General features: G+C 37.1%; 1 protein-coding gene and 2 long non-coding RNA genes across 3 annotated transcripts in view; all 3 read left to right on the top strand.

The window, feature by feature from the left end:
- LOC142518712 (uncharacterized) overlaps positions 1-6,112 on the top strand; it is a 47,326-nt gene extending 41,214 nt beyond the window's left edge. Inside the window, exon 2 of the long non-coding RNA XR_012813627.1 lies at positions 5,861-6,112. This is a non-coding gene — a long non-coding RNA (uncharacterized LOC142518712). The remainder of the gene's footprint in view (positions 1-5,860) is intronic.
- A 4,595-nt stretch (positions 6,113-10,707) lies between these two features.
- Positions 10,708-11,317, top strand: LOC142518707 (uncharacterized). The gene is made up of 3 exons (XR_012813625.1): positions 10,708-10,787; positions 10,895-11,078; positions 11,194-11,317. It is a non-coding gene; the product is annotated as an uncharacterized LOC142518707 (long non-coding RNA).
- A 1,223-nt stretch (positions 11,318-12,540) lies between these two features.
- LOC142507939 (uncharacterized) lies at positions 12,541-13,947 on the top strand. The gene has a single exon (XM_075619520.1). It carries the CDS (start codon positions 12,541-12,543, stop codon positions 13,945-13,947), a length of 1,407 nt encoding a protein of 468 aa, XP_075475635.1.
- Positions 13,948-15,043: the final 1,096 nt, after the last annotated feature.

Here is a 15,043-nt window from a genome sequence, read left to right as displayed (position 1 = left end):
CCATCAGTTGAAAGTAAAAGAGTCTGATGTTCATAAGACAACATTTAGGACTAGATATGGGCACTACGAGTTTTTGGTCATGCCATTTGGGTTGACCAATGCGCCAGCGATCTTCATGGATCTCACGAATCGCATATTTCAGCCGTCTCTGGATCAATTCGTCATAGTCTTCATTGATGATATTTTGATCTATTCGAAGAATAAAGAGGATCATAGTCGGCATTTGTGGACAGCACTACAAGTACTGGAAGATATGAAGTTATTTGCGTAGTTCAGCAAGTGTGAGTTTTGGCTTGATAGAGTGGAATTCTTAGGCCATATCATTTCTAGTTATGGAGTCGAAGTTGATCCGAAAGTAGAGGCAGTGAGAGAGTGGCCAGTACCGAAGGGCGTAACCGAGATTCGTAGTTTCTTTGGACTAGCTAGCTATTATCGAAAGTTTATTCAAGAATTCTCATCTATTGTAATACCCACGACCGCCTTGACAAAGAAGAATACCAAGTTTGTATGGGGATCCGAGTGCCAAGATAGTTTTGACAAGTTGAAGAAAGCTCTGATTTCAGCGCCAGTGTTATCAATGCCATCGGGGGCAAGGAGAGTATGTTCTATATACCGACGCTTCGAAACTGGTTTTGGGTGCAGTTCTGATTTAAAATGACCGAGTTATAGCCTATGCGTCGACACATTTGAAAGTTCACGAGAAAAACTACCCCACTCATGATATTGAGCTTGCAGCGGTAGTTTTTGCCTTGAAGATTTGGAGACATTACTTATATGGTGAGAAGTGCAAGATTTACACCAACCATAAAGGTTTGAAATACTTCTTCACCCAAAAAGAGTTGTATATGAGACATCGAAGATGGCTAGAGTTGGTAAAAACTACGACTGTGACATTAGCTACCATCTGGGAAAAGCTAATGTTGTAGCAGACGCATTGAGTCGAAAGGCAGCAGTTATTACTCAATTATCAATTCAAAGACCACTGCAGTCCGAGAAACATCGATTTGAGCTTACAGTATATGCTTGGGGCGAGGCCCATAATCTTGCCACCTAGTCAGTACAGTCTACTTTGAGAGATAGATTTTGTGAGGGACAGTTTACTGATGAGCAATTGCAAAAGTGGAGAGTGAGAGATGAAGCCAAGGGCCAGAAACTGTATTCTAAAGTGTATGGTATAGTTCATTATCGAGATCGTTTATGGGTTCCTAGTAACGACTCTTTGAGGGAGCTTATTATGAAGGAAGCTCATGACACACCATATTCCATACATCGTGGAAGCACGAAGATGGACAAAGATCTTCAATTGTTATGTTGGTGGTCGGGCATGAAACGAGACATCCTGTGTTTTGTGTCTGAAACTTTGACATGTCAACAAGTTAAAGCAGAGCATCAGAGGCCAGCGGGAAAGTTTAAGCCACTTCCTATTCCTGAGTGGAAACTGGAAAATATTACTACGGACTTTGTTGTGGGATTGCCGAGAACTATCAAGGGGTTTAATGTTGTAACTTACCATACTTTTTACTACTTAAAATTTGTGGAAAAATTAAAAAATTTCTTAAATAAAAGGCGAACCTTCAAAATTCGATACAATAAACTGTTCATCCCCAAATATTGTTGCAACAAAAGATCCCAAATGAAGTTTAATAAAAGTACTTGTTTAAAACTCATAATCGATAACATAAAATCAGAGTATTTTGGACAGTTCATAAACTCTTAAAAACTGGGCGGTCCTCGGGTCTAGCCTCCTGCTCAGTCCAAGCCAGCTCCTTGGTCCCCACCTCCCGTCTCCTCAAATGCATCCTCACCTGCATCGATCAAGTCTAGTGAGTCTAAAGACTCAACACGTATACACTGGGAGTAACGAAAAATACGTAATAAAATCACATGCGACTTTAAAATAGATCATACATACCGGAACTTTAACATGCGTACAAGAGCTTGAAGTTACATACATACATAGACGTGTCATAACGTGAAACTTTTCTTAAACATGCTTGCATACTTGTACATACATGAACATACATAAACTTCATCATTTTGCGTAGAGGCATGTTTCAGAGCAAGTGACCCATACATAAATGCGTCTGATCAGACTAAACCACAGTATTGGGCTGACAGGGAAGATCCACTGCCACATACATGAGATCCCCGTTCATGCTTTAACGGGTGGATTGGTCCCCGTTCATGCTTTAACTCTTTCCAATCCTGATCTAAACCCGTTCATGCTTTAAAGGGGTGGATTGGTCCCTGGTCATGCTATACCGCTTTCCAATCCCATACATAATTGGTCACAAGACATTTAGCATACCTCAAAAACTTGAAATATTTTCTTTTGCACGTCGACATACTTACTTGGCGTTGAGGGATTTGTTGGATCTCTCTTGGGGCCGCTGCTGCACAAACTAACATGAGTTTGAAATACTTAACTTGCATAACTTATACTTAGGTACTCAAGCTCAGCACCGAAGTGAATAAGTAGCTTATGACATTCTATTTCCCTCGGGACTTGACCTCTTTTAATCATCGTACTAACCATTATCTTGAACCCCAATACAAAACCTGATGTGAAGTCTAATTTTTTTCCCAAAATATGAAGTACACGGATCCCGTGCCCGGTGTAAGGCCCGAGATTTTAATTACTGAAATCTGAGATTAATCTGAAATGATTTATTGATTAATTGATGTGATATAGATGGGACACGTTGGAATTGGATTTTGAATTGTGAAGTGCTGGTTGTGCGTTACCAGAAGGTCTCGCGCATATGCGCGAAAAGTGTGGGCGCATATGCGCGAGCCATGCGAGAAGCCAAGGGAGAACTCCAGAGAGTTCGACGCACATGCGCGGTGGAAGGCGCGCATATGCGCGAGCAGTCCAATAGCCAACGTTTTGAAACAGAAGCTTTGGCGCATATGCGCCGGATTGAGGCGCGCATATGTGCCAGTAGTTGCGAAGCTGAGCATTGAGACCAGTAGGTCACGCGCATATGCGCCATTTGGAGTCGCGCATATGCGCGAGACATGCAGATTGAGGAGTCGCCACGTTTCTTTGGCATGAAATATATGTTATATATATATATATATAACAAACGTTAATTCTCAGAAAAGAAGAAAGAAAAATCTAAACTTCAGAGAATTTTCAAGATTTTGATATTAGATTTTGAGTTGCGAGAAATCCGTCCGTCTGTTTTTTGAATCCGAGTACAGTACCGAGTTCCTAGCGACAACAGCTACAACTAGACGTAAGTTTTGTTACGTTTAGACATGATATGAAATTATGATGTTGTCAGAATTGAATAGGAATCATATATGGTGTTTCTGATACAGTAGACATCGTATATTTGAAGTCAGAATGAAGAACAAACTGTTTATTAATTGTTATGAATTTTGGAGTTGATTTGATTGAGAATCGATATCAGATTTATATCATCGTTGAGATTCTGATTTCTACCGATATTAATTATGAGTTCTGGTATTATATCTGTGATGTTGAAATTGACGGGGTTATCGAGATTGTATTATTATGCCGTCGAAACATCAGTTGATTGATATTGATCAGGTTCGGTATTGATTTAGATGGTATTGTGGTATCATATGTCGATTGGCATTGATCCGATTATGTTTTGATTTGAGTATTGATCAGAACAGGTTTTGAACTGAGTTAGTCTTAAGGTGTTGAATCACATCCTTTAAGTGTCAAATTGGGTGAATAGATATTGCATAAGTTTTCTTGCAGGTGCAGAAAAATCGAGGACACACGGACCTGCACACGGACCCTGACACGGGGTCCGTGCCTTTATTTTCTTTTTGGTGTCGAACTTGCGTAGGTACACGGACCCTTTGACGGACCTTGACACGGGGTCCGTGTCCCCTTTTTTTCAGAGTATGGCTTTAGCGAGTCGACACGGACCCCTACACGGAGGCAGGCACGGGGTCCGTGCCTTCACCTTTCCTTCGCACACAGGTCACCGACCCTACACGGACCTATACACGGATCCGGGGCCGGGGTCCGTGTACTCACGTTTTTGAGAAAAATATGATGGTTGCTTTGGGGTTTGATGTCTTGGTTTATTGCAAGGGTTATCAAGGCCGTGTCATGGGAAATTGTAGAATGTCCTAAGGAATGATTGAGCTTGAGAGTAAGTAGGATTTCTACGTCTAAGTTATGCAAGTTAAGTACGCAATTTCATGTTAGTATGTTGCAACAACGGCCCCAATCGAAGTCCAACGAATCCCTCAACGTCAAGTAAGTATGATGACGTGCAAAAGAAAACATTTTAAAGTTTTGAGGTATGCTAATTGCTTTGTGACCAAATGTATGAATGGGTTTGGAAGTTGGTGAACGTAGCCGAGAACCTCTCCGCCCCGTTAAACTTATGAACGGGTTCAGATCGGGATTGGAAAGCGTTAAACTTATGAACAGGGACCAATCCACCCGTTAAAATTATGAACGGGGATCTTATGTATGCGACAGTGGATACGTCCCTGTCAGCCCAGTATTGTTGTGTGTCTGATCAGGCCTTATTATGTTATGGGTCACTTACTTTGAAACATGCCTCTACGCAAAATTATGCTTTATACGCCAAGTTTATGTTACGAGAATGTTTAAGAAAAGCTCATGTCGATGGCACGTCTAAGTTAAGCTCACGATGTTCAAGTTTCAAGCATGTTAAATTCAAGTTCAAGTATGTATGTTCTATTTTTAAAGTTGCATGCGGTTTTATTATGTAGTACTCGCTATTTCCAGTTTATACGTGTTGAGTCTTTAGACTCACTAGACTTGATCGATGCAGGTGAGTATGTTGATGAGGAGACAGGAGGTGGTGACCAAGGGGCAGGCTTGGACTGAGCGGGAGGCTAACCCGAGGACTGCAATGTTTATGTTTTTATGCCAATGTTAATTTACTCTGATTTCATGTTTTGAGGGAAACACTTTGAGCAAACATTTTGTGAGCAAATTTTATTGAAGTTATTTTGAGCAACCATGTCTTATGGGGGACTTGGTTGAGATATTTTATGGCAAACTTTGAAGGTTATGTTATGTTTAAGAAAATTTTAAATTTTTCAGCAAATTTTGAACGGTAAAAGTACGGTATGCTACAGTTGGTATCAGAGCGGTGTTCTTGTAAAGGGTTATGCCTACTGCCAGTTGCGAGAAGCTCACGAAGTCACACCTCAAGTCCGTAAGTTTTAAAGTCTTTTAAGTAGTAAGCATCAAGTCATGATTTCAGCATGTGCATGTTTTATTTCTATTACATGTATGTTTACATGACATATGTTTTAGAGTACAGGTTTGCCTGTCGTTATGATTTGAGAATGGATCTATAAAGTTTTATTGCATGTTACGACATGAATGTAAAATTATATGACTTTCATGCATGCTGGTTTTGTGGTATTGGACATGCTTGAGAATTCGACTATTGGATACGAATTGTTATTAATGATTTGAGCATATTGATTTTTGGTTAGTAATATCGATGTTCTACTTGTGGGTCATAAGTTAAACTTGACAATTGTGAATGCTTTTGTGGCATGTAGATTTCTAAGAAAATATAGATGGTTCGGGGTTGCTAGTTTAGTTAATTTTTGAGGATTTCATGTAAGGATTAATGATTCAAAGACTACTACGATCTTTGGAAGTATAAAGAAGTAAAATTTATTTAGGATGCATGCTCTATCTAGTTAGATTTAAGGATTGAATTGCATGAATTGCGAATTTTAAGGACCTAAGTGCAAAACAAAATTCTAAGGGATTATTTTCGAATTTACCAAATTTTGGGATTTAATTTTGAGTTCGAGAATTTTAAGGTTAATGGGGTTAAATCGAAAATTTTTTGGGAACAACAATGCAAATTTCGAAGAGTTGTAGGGCCAAAAATATAAATTTTGAGAACTTTAAGGGCCAAATTGCAAAGTCCGAAATTTTTGAGGATTAAATACGAACTTTTGAGGAACACTTGGAATTTTAAGTATTTATAGAAATGTAAGACGGGTTATGGAAATTAATTTTTGGGTTTATTAAACTTAAGGCTATTGAACCTTATGATACGGGAAACCTATAAAATGAAATTGAGAACGCCGAGGACTTATGAGTAATTGTGGAATTTTCGAGATTGAGGAAAAATTCGATAATTTTCGAGGAAATTAAGTATTAATGTTGTAATTTTTAAGAAATTTGGAGACTAGGTTATCAGTAAGTGAGATCGAACGGTTTAAAAGATCGAAATTTTCGATGATATAGGCTCGAAGAGATATTTAGAACCTCGAAACATTTGGGTTATAAGGTTATAAAGAATGGTAATCAGGGACATTGTTGGATGGATCAACCTTATGCCTGAAAAGTTAAACGTATGTGAATTAATGATGTGGCAAATTAAGAATTCAAAGTAATGACGATTTAAGGTAAAGTTGATCAGTTAGCTAAGTTATATGACTAGACATTGAATTAGCAAACTTTTGGGAAATTAATTTTGATGTGTCGTAAGTTTCAATCCTGATCTTAACAGTTAGGACTATACCTTTGCTAGAAGTTAATTTTTCTAGAAAGTTGGGTATGTTTGATGGTTAGGTTAATCGATATGCGCATGTAAGAATTGAGGTAGACATCTTCTTGTCTTGAGAAATTTTTGTAAGTTATTAAGAAACTTGGGAATAAGTGAATATGTGTGTTGGAATTATGTTATCCAAAACTATTTGGGTTGTGTAAAGTTGAATGTCAAATTTATGGGTTATTTGTTCATACGGAATTTTTTGGTGAAATAAAAACAAAAGGGAATTAGTGGTGTTCAACATAAGTTATCAATGAATGAATATTAAGATTTTTATTGAGTAAGAAATCTAAAAGCTTGATATGGGGATTCTAGAATTCTATGGGTTATAAGTGGAGTTGATATATTAGAGTTAGTCCATCATTAACAAAGGAAACTTATTAAGTTTTATACACTAGAATTAATTGAGTATTGAGGATACGCCTAAGTGGAACATTCGTTCCAATGAGGAAGGTCCAAGTGTCTTAGGCCTCAACTATACTGTAATCGTGAAGAAAATATTTTAAGCATGTGATTGATGCTAGAAAGGTTTTATTATTTAAGTAGAAGATCAACATTGTGTATATTGAGTTTTATGGATTTTGTTACTCGAAATTAAAGGTTGGCAACAATTTTATATTTTGGACGTACATGTAAATAACTAAGTTACGTAAGTTTGGTGTCGTGAGGAAAGATCCGATTCAAGGATTGTAGGCCATTATTATTATGGGGTTAAGATAAGGTTTAACTTTTAAGTGTATTGCCGAGGATAGAAGTTGATCAGTAACCTTTGGTGCTAAGAGTTCTTAAGTTGAACTGCATAAATGCTAATGTAATAGGTCGTTGACATTACAGGTATAGTATAAAGAAGGTAAGATACGATAAGTTTGAACCTCCATTTTTAATATTGGGAACGACGAGAAAAGTCAGAATTCGAGGTCGTAGTAAAGTAAACTAAGTTACCATAAGTCGTTTTAAGTTGTGATTCGCAAACGAGGTTGTTAGTAGGCAATTTAATTTGGGTTGAAGAGACGTAAGGACAACATAAGACTTAATTTTATTCAGAGTAGCGCAGCGGTAGCGTGGATCGTTGGGATACTAGAATTAAGAATCTAACTTTTGGATTATCGAGGATAAGCGAATTTCGGGGACGAAATTCAAATTAAGGGGGATAGATTGTGACGTCCCGAAAATTTGAGTTCCACATGAACCACGTGCGTGCAAGTTATTAAATTCCTCATGTATTTTATTAAATGGTTTTAATGCATGTTTATTCCATTAATTTGTGTTTTAATTCATGATCTATGAATTTGCATTATTTTAAATTATTATATGATGCACGTTAAAACGTTTTCCTTGAGTTTCATGTTTCAGGCGATTACTCGAGGCGGGATCGAGGAAAAAAGAGACCGGTGATGATTTTGGCGATTTTAAATGTGATATTTTATTTTAAGTTGAGGTTGGGGTATTTTAACTAATTTATTAAGTTGTTAGTGATTTAAGAGTTTGAAACTTTTAAAATTAGCATTTAATGTGTGTTATTTTAAATTAGGGGACATTGCTTTGTAGTGAGAAATTAACATTTTAATTAGCATTTTTGTTAGCATTTTGATTAGCATTTTAATTAGCATTATTAATTCCTAATTAATCAAATCAATTCCCTAATTTATTCTATTAACTCACGCACACACCACTAACACACACATTTACACGTTTTTTTCACACAACACTCACATACACATTTCATTCCATATTTTGAGAGCAAAACCTAGGGTTATTCTATCTAGAGCAGCCGCCCCTTCCCTCTTCGATTTCCAGCAACTTTTCGTGTGTTTTTTTTGAGGATTTTAGTGCCCCGTTCGTCCCGGATCAAGCCTCTCTCCATTCCCACGTCGGTATCGCTATTTCGGTAAAGTTTATCATCAAAAGGCACGAATAATCTCTCTTTTGCTACGTCGATCATGTCATATTATGTGTTGCGTTGTTTTTATGCGTAAAATCATGTGTATAATGTTCGTAGTTTGAGCGATTAATTGATTGGATCGACTTTGAAGGAAAATTTTTAGATCTAAATCACGTTTTTACTGTTCTTCTTAAAACTACGAATTTTCGGTCGAGATTTTGAGAAAACTTTCAACGCAAAAAACGTAGAGCTTTTCGATACCTTCAATTTGATATATAATTCGAAATTTTGGACAAAAATTGAGTGAGTTATGGCGTTTTTCGTGGGACTGCTCAAACTGCGTTTTCAGAAATTTTATGATATTGATGTGTTCTTGAAGTTTTTGTGTTGCAGGCTTCGTCGGAGATCGACGGGTGATTGTTGCTGCGTATAGATATATTGGTAATGATGTTTGGAGTATTTTTGAGGTTACGTTTCATGTCGTTAGGCACTTGAACTAGTGGGAAGTCGTAGGAAATCGATTTGATGTCAATTGTCGTATTTTGTGTTGCATTGGGTAGTAGAGTGGACGTCGTGTTTTGAGGCGTTTGTACGAGTTTTGGTGCAATGTTATGGTGTCCTAAGAAGAGTCTTAAGGTGTTGAATCACATCCTTTAAGTGTCAAATTGGGTGAATAGACATTGCATAAGTTTTCTCGCAGGTGCAGAAAAATCGAGGACACACGGACCTGCACACGGACCCTGACACGGGGTCCGTGCCTTTATTTTCTTTTTGGTGTCGAACTTGCGTAGGTACACGGACCCTTTGACGGACCTTGACACGGGGTCTATGTCCCCTTTTTTTTCAGAGTATGGCTTTAGCGAGTCGACACGGACCCCTGCACGGAGGCAGGCACGGGGTCCGTGCCTTCACCTTTCCTTCGCACACAGGTCACCGACCCTACACGGACCTATACACGGATCCGGGGCCGGGGTCCGTGTACTCACGTTTTTGAAAAAAATATGATGGTTGCTTTGGGGTTTGATGTCTTGGTTTAGTGCAAGGGTTATCAAGGCCGTGTCATGGGAAATTGTAGAATGTCCTAAGGAATGGTTGAGCTTGAGAGTAAGTAGGATTTCTACGTCTAAGTTATGCAAGTTAAGTATGCAATTTCATGTTAGTATGTTGCAACAACGGCCCCAGTCGAATTCCAACGAATCCCTCAACGCCAAGTAAGTATGATGACGTGCAAAAGAAAACATTTTAAAGTTTTGAGGTATGCTAATTGCTTTGTGACCAAATGTATGAATGGGTTTGGAAGTCGGTGAACGTGGCCGAGGACCACTCCGCCCCGTTAAACTTATGAACGGGTTCAGATCGGGATTGGAAAGCGTTAAACTTATGAATAGGGACCAATCCACCCGTTAAACTTATGAACGGGGATCTTATGTATGCGACAGTGGATACGTCCATGTCGGCCCAGTATTGTGGTGTGTCTGATCAGGCCTTATTATGTTATGGGTCACTTACTTTGAAACATGCCTCTACGCAAAATTATGCTTTATACGCTCAAGTTTATGTTACGAGAATGTTTAAGAAAAGCTCATGTCGATGGCACGTCTAAGTTAAGCTCACGATGTTCAAGTTTCAAGCATGTTAAATTCAAGTTCAAGTATGTATGTTCTATTTTTTAAGTTGCATGCGGTTTTATTATGTAGTACTCGCTATTTTTAGTTTATACGTGTTGAGTCTTTAGACTCACTAGACTTGATCGATGCAGGTGAGTATGTTGATGAGGAGACAGGAGGTGGCGACCAAGGGGCAGGCTTGGACTGAGCGGGAGGCTAACCCGAGGACCGCAATGTTTATGTTTTTATGCAAATGTTAATTTACTCTGATTTCATGTTTTGAGGGAAACACTTTGAGCAAACATTTTGTGAGCAAATTTTATTGAAGTTATTTTGAGCAACCATGTCTTATGGGGGACTTGGTTGAGATATTTTATGGCAAACTTTGAAGGTTATGTTATGTTTAAGAAAATTTTAAATTTTTCCGCAAATTTTGAACGGTAAAAGTACGGTACGCTACATAACTGTAGGCTCATCATCAGGCAGCAACAACCTAATGAACATCAATATAGTTTACCAACAACATCTCAAGTTGCAGCCGTCATTGTTGACAACGAGTGTCAAGAAACTTTGAGCAGTCGAGATATTACTATACAAGGAATCAGTGGAAATCTTATCAGCATTCAAGATGTAGTTGGCTATTGTGATCCTTTACAATATCCTCTCGTTTTGCCATATGGTTGGGACTTAAATAACCGAAATATCAGTGGTACCCAATTAACATTCTTAAATTACTATGCGTATATGCTACAGGTTAGTGAAAAAAACATTGAACTTTATGCTTTATCTTTTTTATTAAAAAAAATTCAAACTTATATTTACATAAATTCTCATATAGTGTAAATTATGTTCTTAGCCAGATACGAGAAAATTCACCATCTTTGATTCTTAGAGGAGGTCGTCTACTTCAACAATATGTGGTTGACAATTACGTAAAGATTGAAACACAAAGACTACGATGGATACGTTCAAATCAACGTGATATATGTTCAGAACTTTACCAAGGATTGCAAGATTTTTTACATGGAGGTGAAAATAATGCAGGTACGATAACTTACTGATTTGAATATTGTACGATAACTTAATGATTTCAATATTATTTTCCACACTATATGTTACAACTCACATCTTATACATATCTATCATACACATTATGCAGGAAATATTGTACCAGAATCGTTTTGCCATCATCTTTCGGTGGTAGCCCACGTGATATGTACCAACGGTATCAAGATGTCATGACTTTGGTACAAACATATGGAAAACCAGATATAATGCTTACAATGACTTGCAATTCGAATTGGAATGAGATAAAAATCAACTACTTCCTGGGCAATCGCCTGAAGACCGTCCAGATTTGATTACAAGAATATTTCGGTCAAAATTCGAGGAATTTAAGAAAGACATTGTGGATAGAGGGGTTTTAGGTAAGGTTCTCTCTTATTCGTACGTCATTGAGTATCAGAAAAGAGGGCTTCCTCATGTTCATATGTTGGTCATATTTGAAAATAATGACAAGTTGTGTACTCCCTACCACTTTGACTCAATTGTGCGTGCTGAAATACCTTTACAAATAGAAGAACCAAACCTACACAAAGCAGTTGTCCACCATATGATACATGGGCCCTGTGGATCGATGAATCCTAATTGTCCATGCATGGAAAATGGTAAATGCAAGAAGAACTTCCCAAAGCCATTTGTGGAATACACATCTCGAGGAAATGATTCATACCCTTTGTATCGAAGACGTGATGGTGGACAAGTATCAATTCCCAACAATGACGATGTTTTCATTGATAATGGTTGGGTTGTCCCGTACAATCCATGGCTTTTATTAAAATATGATTGTCATATTAACGTTGAAGTATGTGGAGGGATTAAGTGTGTCATGTACATATACAAGTACATCCATAAAGGTCCTGATCGGGTCGCACTAGAGTTGCGAAATGAACAAAATTGTGATGAAATCCAACAGTACGTGGATAGAAGATGGATTTGTGCGCCTGAAGCATTGTGGCGAATTTTCTCATTTGAGTTCAATAGGATGTATCCTTCGGTCATTAGGTTACAACTACATAGACCAAACCAACATTTGATTTATTTTGACCCCCAACAATGCGTAAGTGATCTACTTGCAGATGATGACAACTCGAATACTATGCTTACAGAATGTTTCAAAATAAATTGTGATCCTGACTTGACTGGAAAGTATTTATATCGAGAATTTCCACAATATTACACATGGATAAAATCTGGAAGAAAATGGATTCGTCGAAGAAGCAACAATAAAGTGGTTGGAAGAGTATATGTTGTGTCGCCATCTGAAGGTGAGAGGTTTTATCTCTGTATCCTTTTAAATCTTGTCAAAGGCCCGACATCTTTCGAAGATCTGATGACTATGAATGGGGTAACATATTCAACATTTAAGGAGTCTGCTCAAATGAGAGGACTTCTCAAATAGGATGATTATGTAATACAATGTCTGCAAGAAGCACGATCTGTTAGAATGCCATCTTCATTGAGAAGGTTGTTTGTATCCATACTGGTGTTCTGTCAACCAACAATAGTTCGAGAACTCTGGGATGAGTTCCACCCTAGCATGTGTGAAGATTATGGCAGAGAAATTTCATCAAGTAACTTAATCATCAATAAGTTATTGCTTGAGATACGAAGGTTGTTGCATCAGTACAAAATGAAACTTGATGATTTTGATTTGCCATCAATAAGTGCTGAGTTTTTAGAAGACGCACCACTACCAAGAATAATTCAGGATGAGCTTTGTTATCATATTTCTGATGATGATTTGAGATCAATTGAATGTTTGAATGCTCAACAGAGGATTGCGTTTGACACCATCATAAAAATTATTATGCATAACCAATCAAAACTTTTCTTCATTGATGGTCCTACTGGTAAGACTTTTTTATACCGCTCAATGTTGGCACATTTAAGAAAAATGGGTAAAATAATAATTGCGGTAGCAACATCTGGAATAGCTGCGACATTGTTGCCAAGTGGAAGAACTGCACATTCACGTTTTCAAATTCCACTAAGACCAACCGCATCAACACTTGGCAAAATAAAAAAGCAGACAGAACTTGCAGATCTAATAAGGCGTGCATCAGCTATAGTATGGGACGAGGTTCCAATGGCAAATCGCTATGCTTTTGAATCTGTCAGTAAGAGTTTCCAAGATATTATGGAAAATCAAATAGCATTTGGAAGAAAGACAATGGTTTTCGGTGGCGATTTTCGACAAGTGTTACCGGTTGTTAAACGAGGGTCAAAGGCTGAACAAATTGCTGCAAGTATTTCAAGGTCAACCTTCTGGAATTGCGTAAAGATAATACACCTTCAACAAAATATGAGATCTGCTCAACATATTGAGTTTTTGCAATTTCTCTTGCGCGTAGGTGATGGATTGCAACATACTATAACTCGTGATTTCATAAAATTACCAGATTCAATTATCATACCATGGGAAGGTGAACAATCAATTCATATGATGATTGATTCTGTTTTTCCTAATATGATCAATCATGTTAATGATGTAAACTATATGGTTGATAGAGCAATCATCACACCAAAAAATGTTGATGTGGACAATATTAATCAAATGCTCATTCTCAAGTTTCCTGGAGAGGAAAAAGAGTATACCTCTTGGGATAGTGTAGAAGACGACAATCACAACCTTTTTCAAGAAGAATTTTTGAATTCCCTTAGTCCAAGTGGTTTGCCACCACATAAAATCATATTGAAAGTAGGAAGTCCTGTCATGCTCTTGAGAAATGTTGCGCTTGAACTTGGTCTATGCAATGGAACAAGATTAATATGTCGCATTCTTGGTAGAAATTTTATAGATGCTCAGGTCCTCACAAGGGTACCAGATTCTTTATACATAGAATGCCCTTGAAAAGTGAAGATAATTCTTGATTACCATTTGAGTTAACACGTCGACAGTTTCCCATAAGGCTTAGTTTTGCTTTGACAATAAACAAATCACAAGGTCAAACAAACCCAAATATTGGCTTATTTTTGCGTAATCATGTGTTCAGCCACGGTCAGCTATATGTGGCACTTTCGAGAGGAGTCTCACAAAATTCTACAAAATTTTTGGTAAAAGACGGGGATTTAGAGCGTCAATTTGGTGTATTCACAAGAAACGTGGTTTTCAAAGAGGTATTGCTACCTAATAGAGAATGATAAAGTGTAAGTAAGTCAACTCTCTTTATTGTAAATTTTTTCAAAATACATTATGTACAAGTATTTACAATAATCATTAAATACATGTTATATGTTTCAATGTTAGAATTTGGGGGATGCTAATAAATTAAATTTATCTTTAAAACTTTTTTCTATCCATGCTTTTATCTCTATCCATGTTTATCTATTTCTCATCCTCTATCTTATCACTTCTCCCAAATAAACATTTTTGGTATGGATATCACAATTTCAATATTTATTGAATCAATTTTAAAAAAGTGCTTTGTTAGTGTCTAATGGAAAAACAGATTATTTATGAATTTCTGTTTGTTGGTTTAATTTTAATATTTTTTTGTTGATTTTGACTTTGTGTTTTTTTCTCAAAGCCTGAAGGATGCTGGTTGCAGACAAGTTATTTGTAGAAATGTCATACTCAATTCAATGGATGAAATCTACTCGCCCTCATCTTCATCTGGTTTGTTTTTAAAAATAAATAAGTTTATCGTCTATGATTTGTTATGTTGTTTTATATTAGTAATCATATCAAATTCATTTGTTTGTTTTGATATTGCAGGTGATAATGTATTTATTACGAGCTTCACAGTCTTATGATATTATCTCTCGCATATTGTCAACAGAGTCACTAAATAATTTTCTTAAGGCCTCTCAAATATTGTTTTATTATAATCTTTACAGACAAATTTACATTTTGGTTGGTAGATTAAACTAAAATGTTTCAAAATCTAGCCGAGTTCCGATCTCAGAATATGAACTTTTCTCTGGCACATTTGCATCTTTATTAGATC

This window comes from Primulina tabacum, chromosome 1 (genome assembly GCF_025594145.1).
Source record: "Primulina tabacum isolate GXHZ01 chromosome 1, ASM2559414v2, whole genome shotgun sequence".
NCBI lineage: Eukaryota > Viridiplantae > Streptophyta > Magnoliopsida > Lamiales > Gesneriaceae > Primulina > Primulina tabacum.
This window is presented reverse-complemented; position numbering and strand designations above follow the sequence as displayed.

Coding starts and splice junctions, on each gene's coding strand:
- LOC142507939 (XM_075619520.1), top strand. CDS start 12,541: ATGCCATCTTCATTGAGAAGGTTGTTTGTATCCATACTGGTGTTCTGT.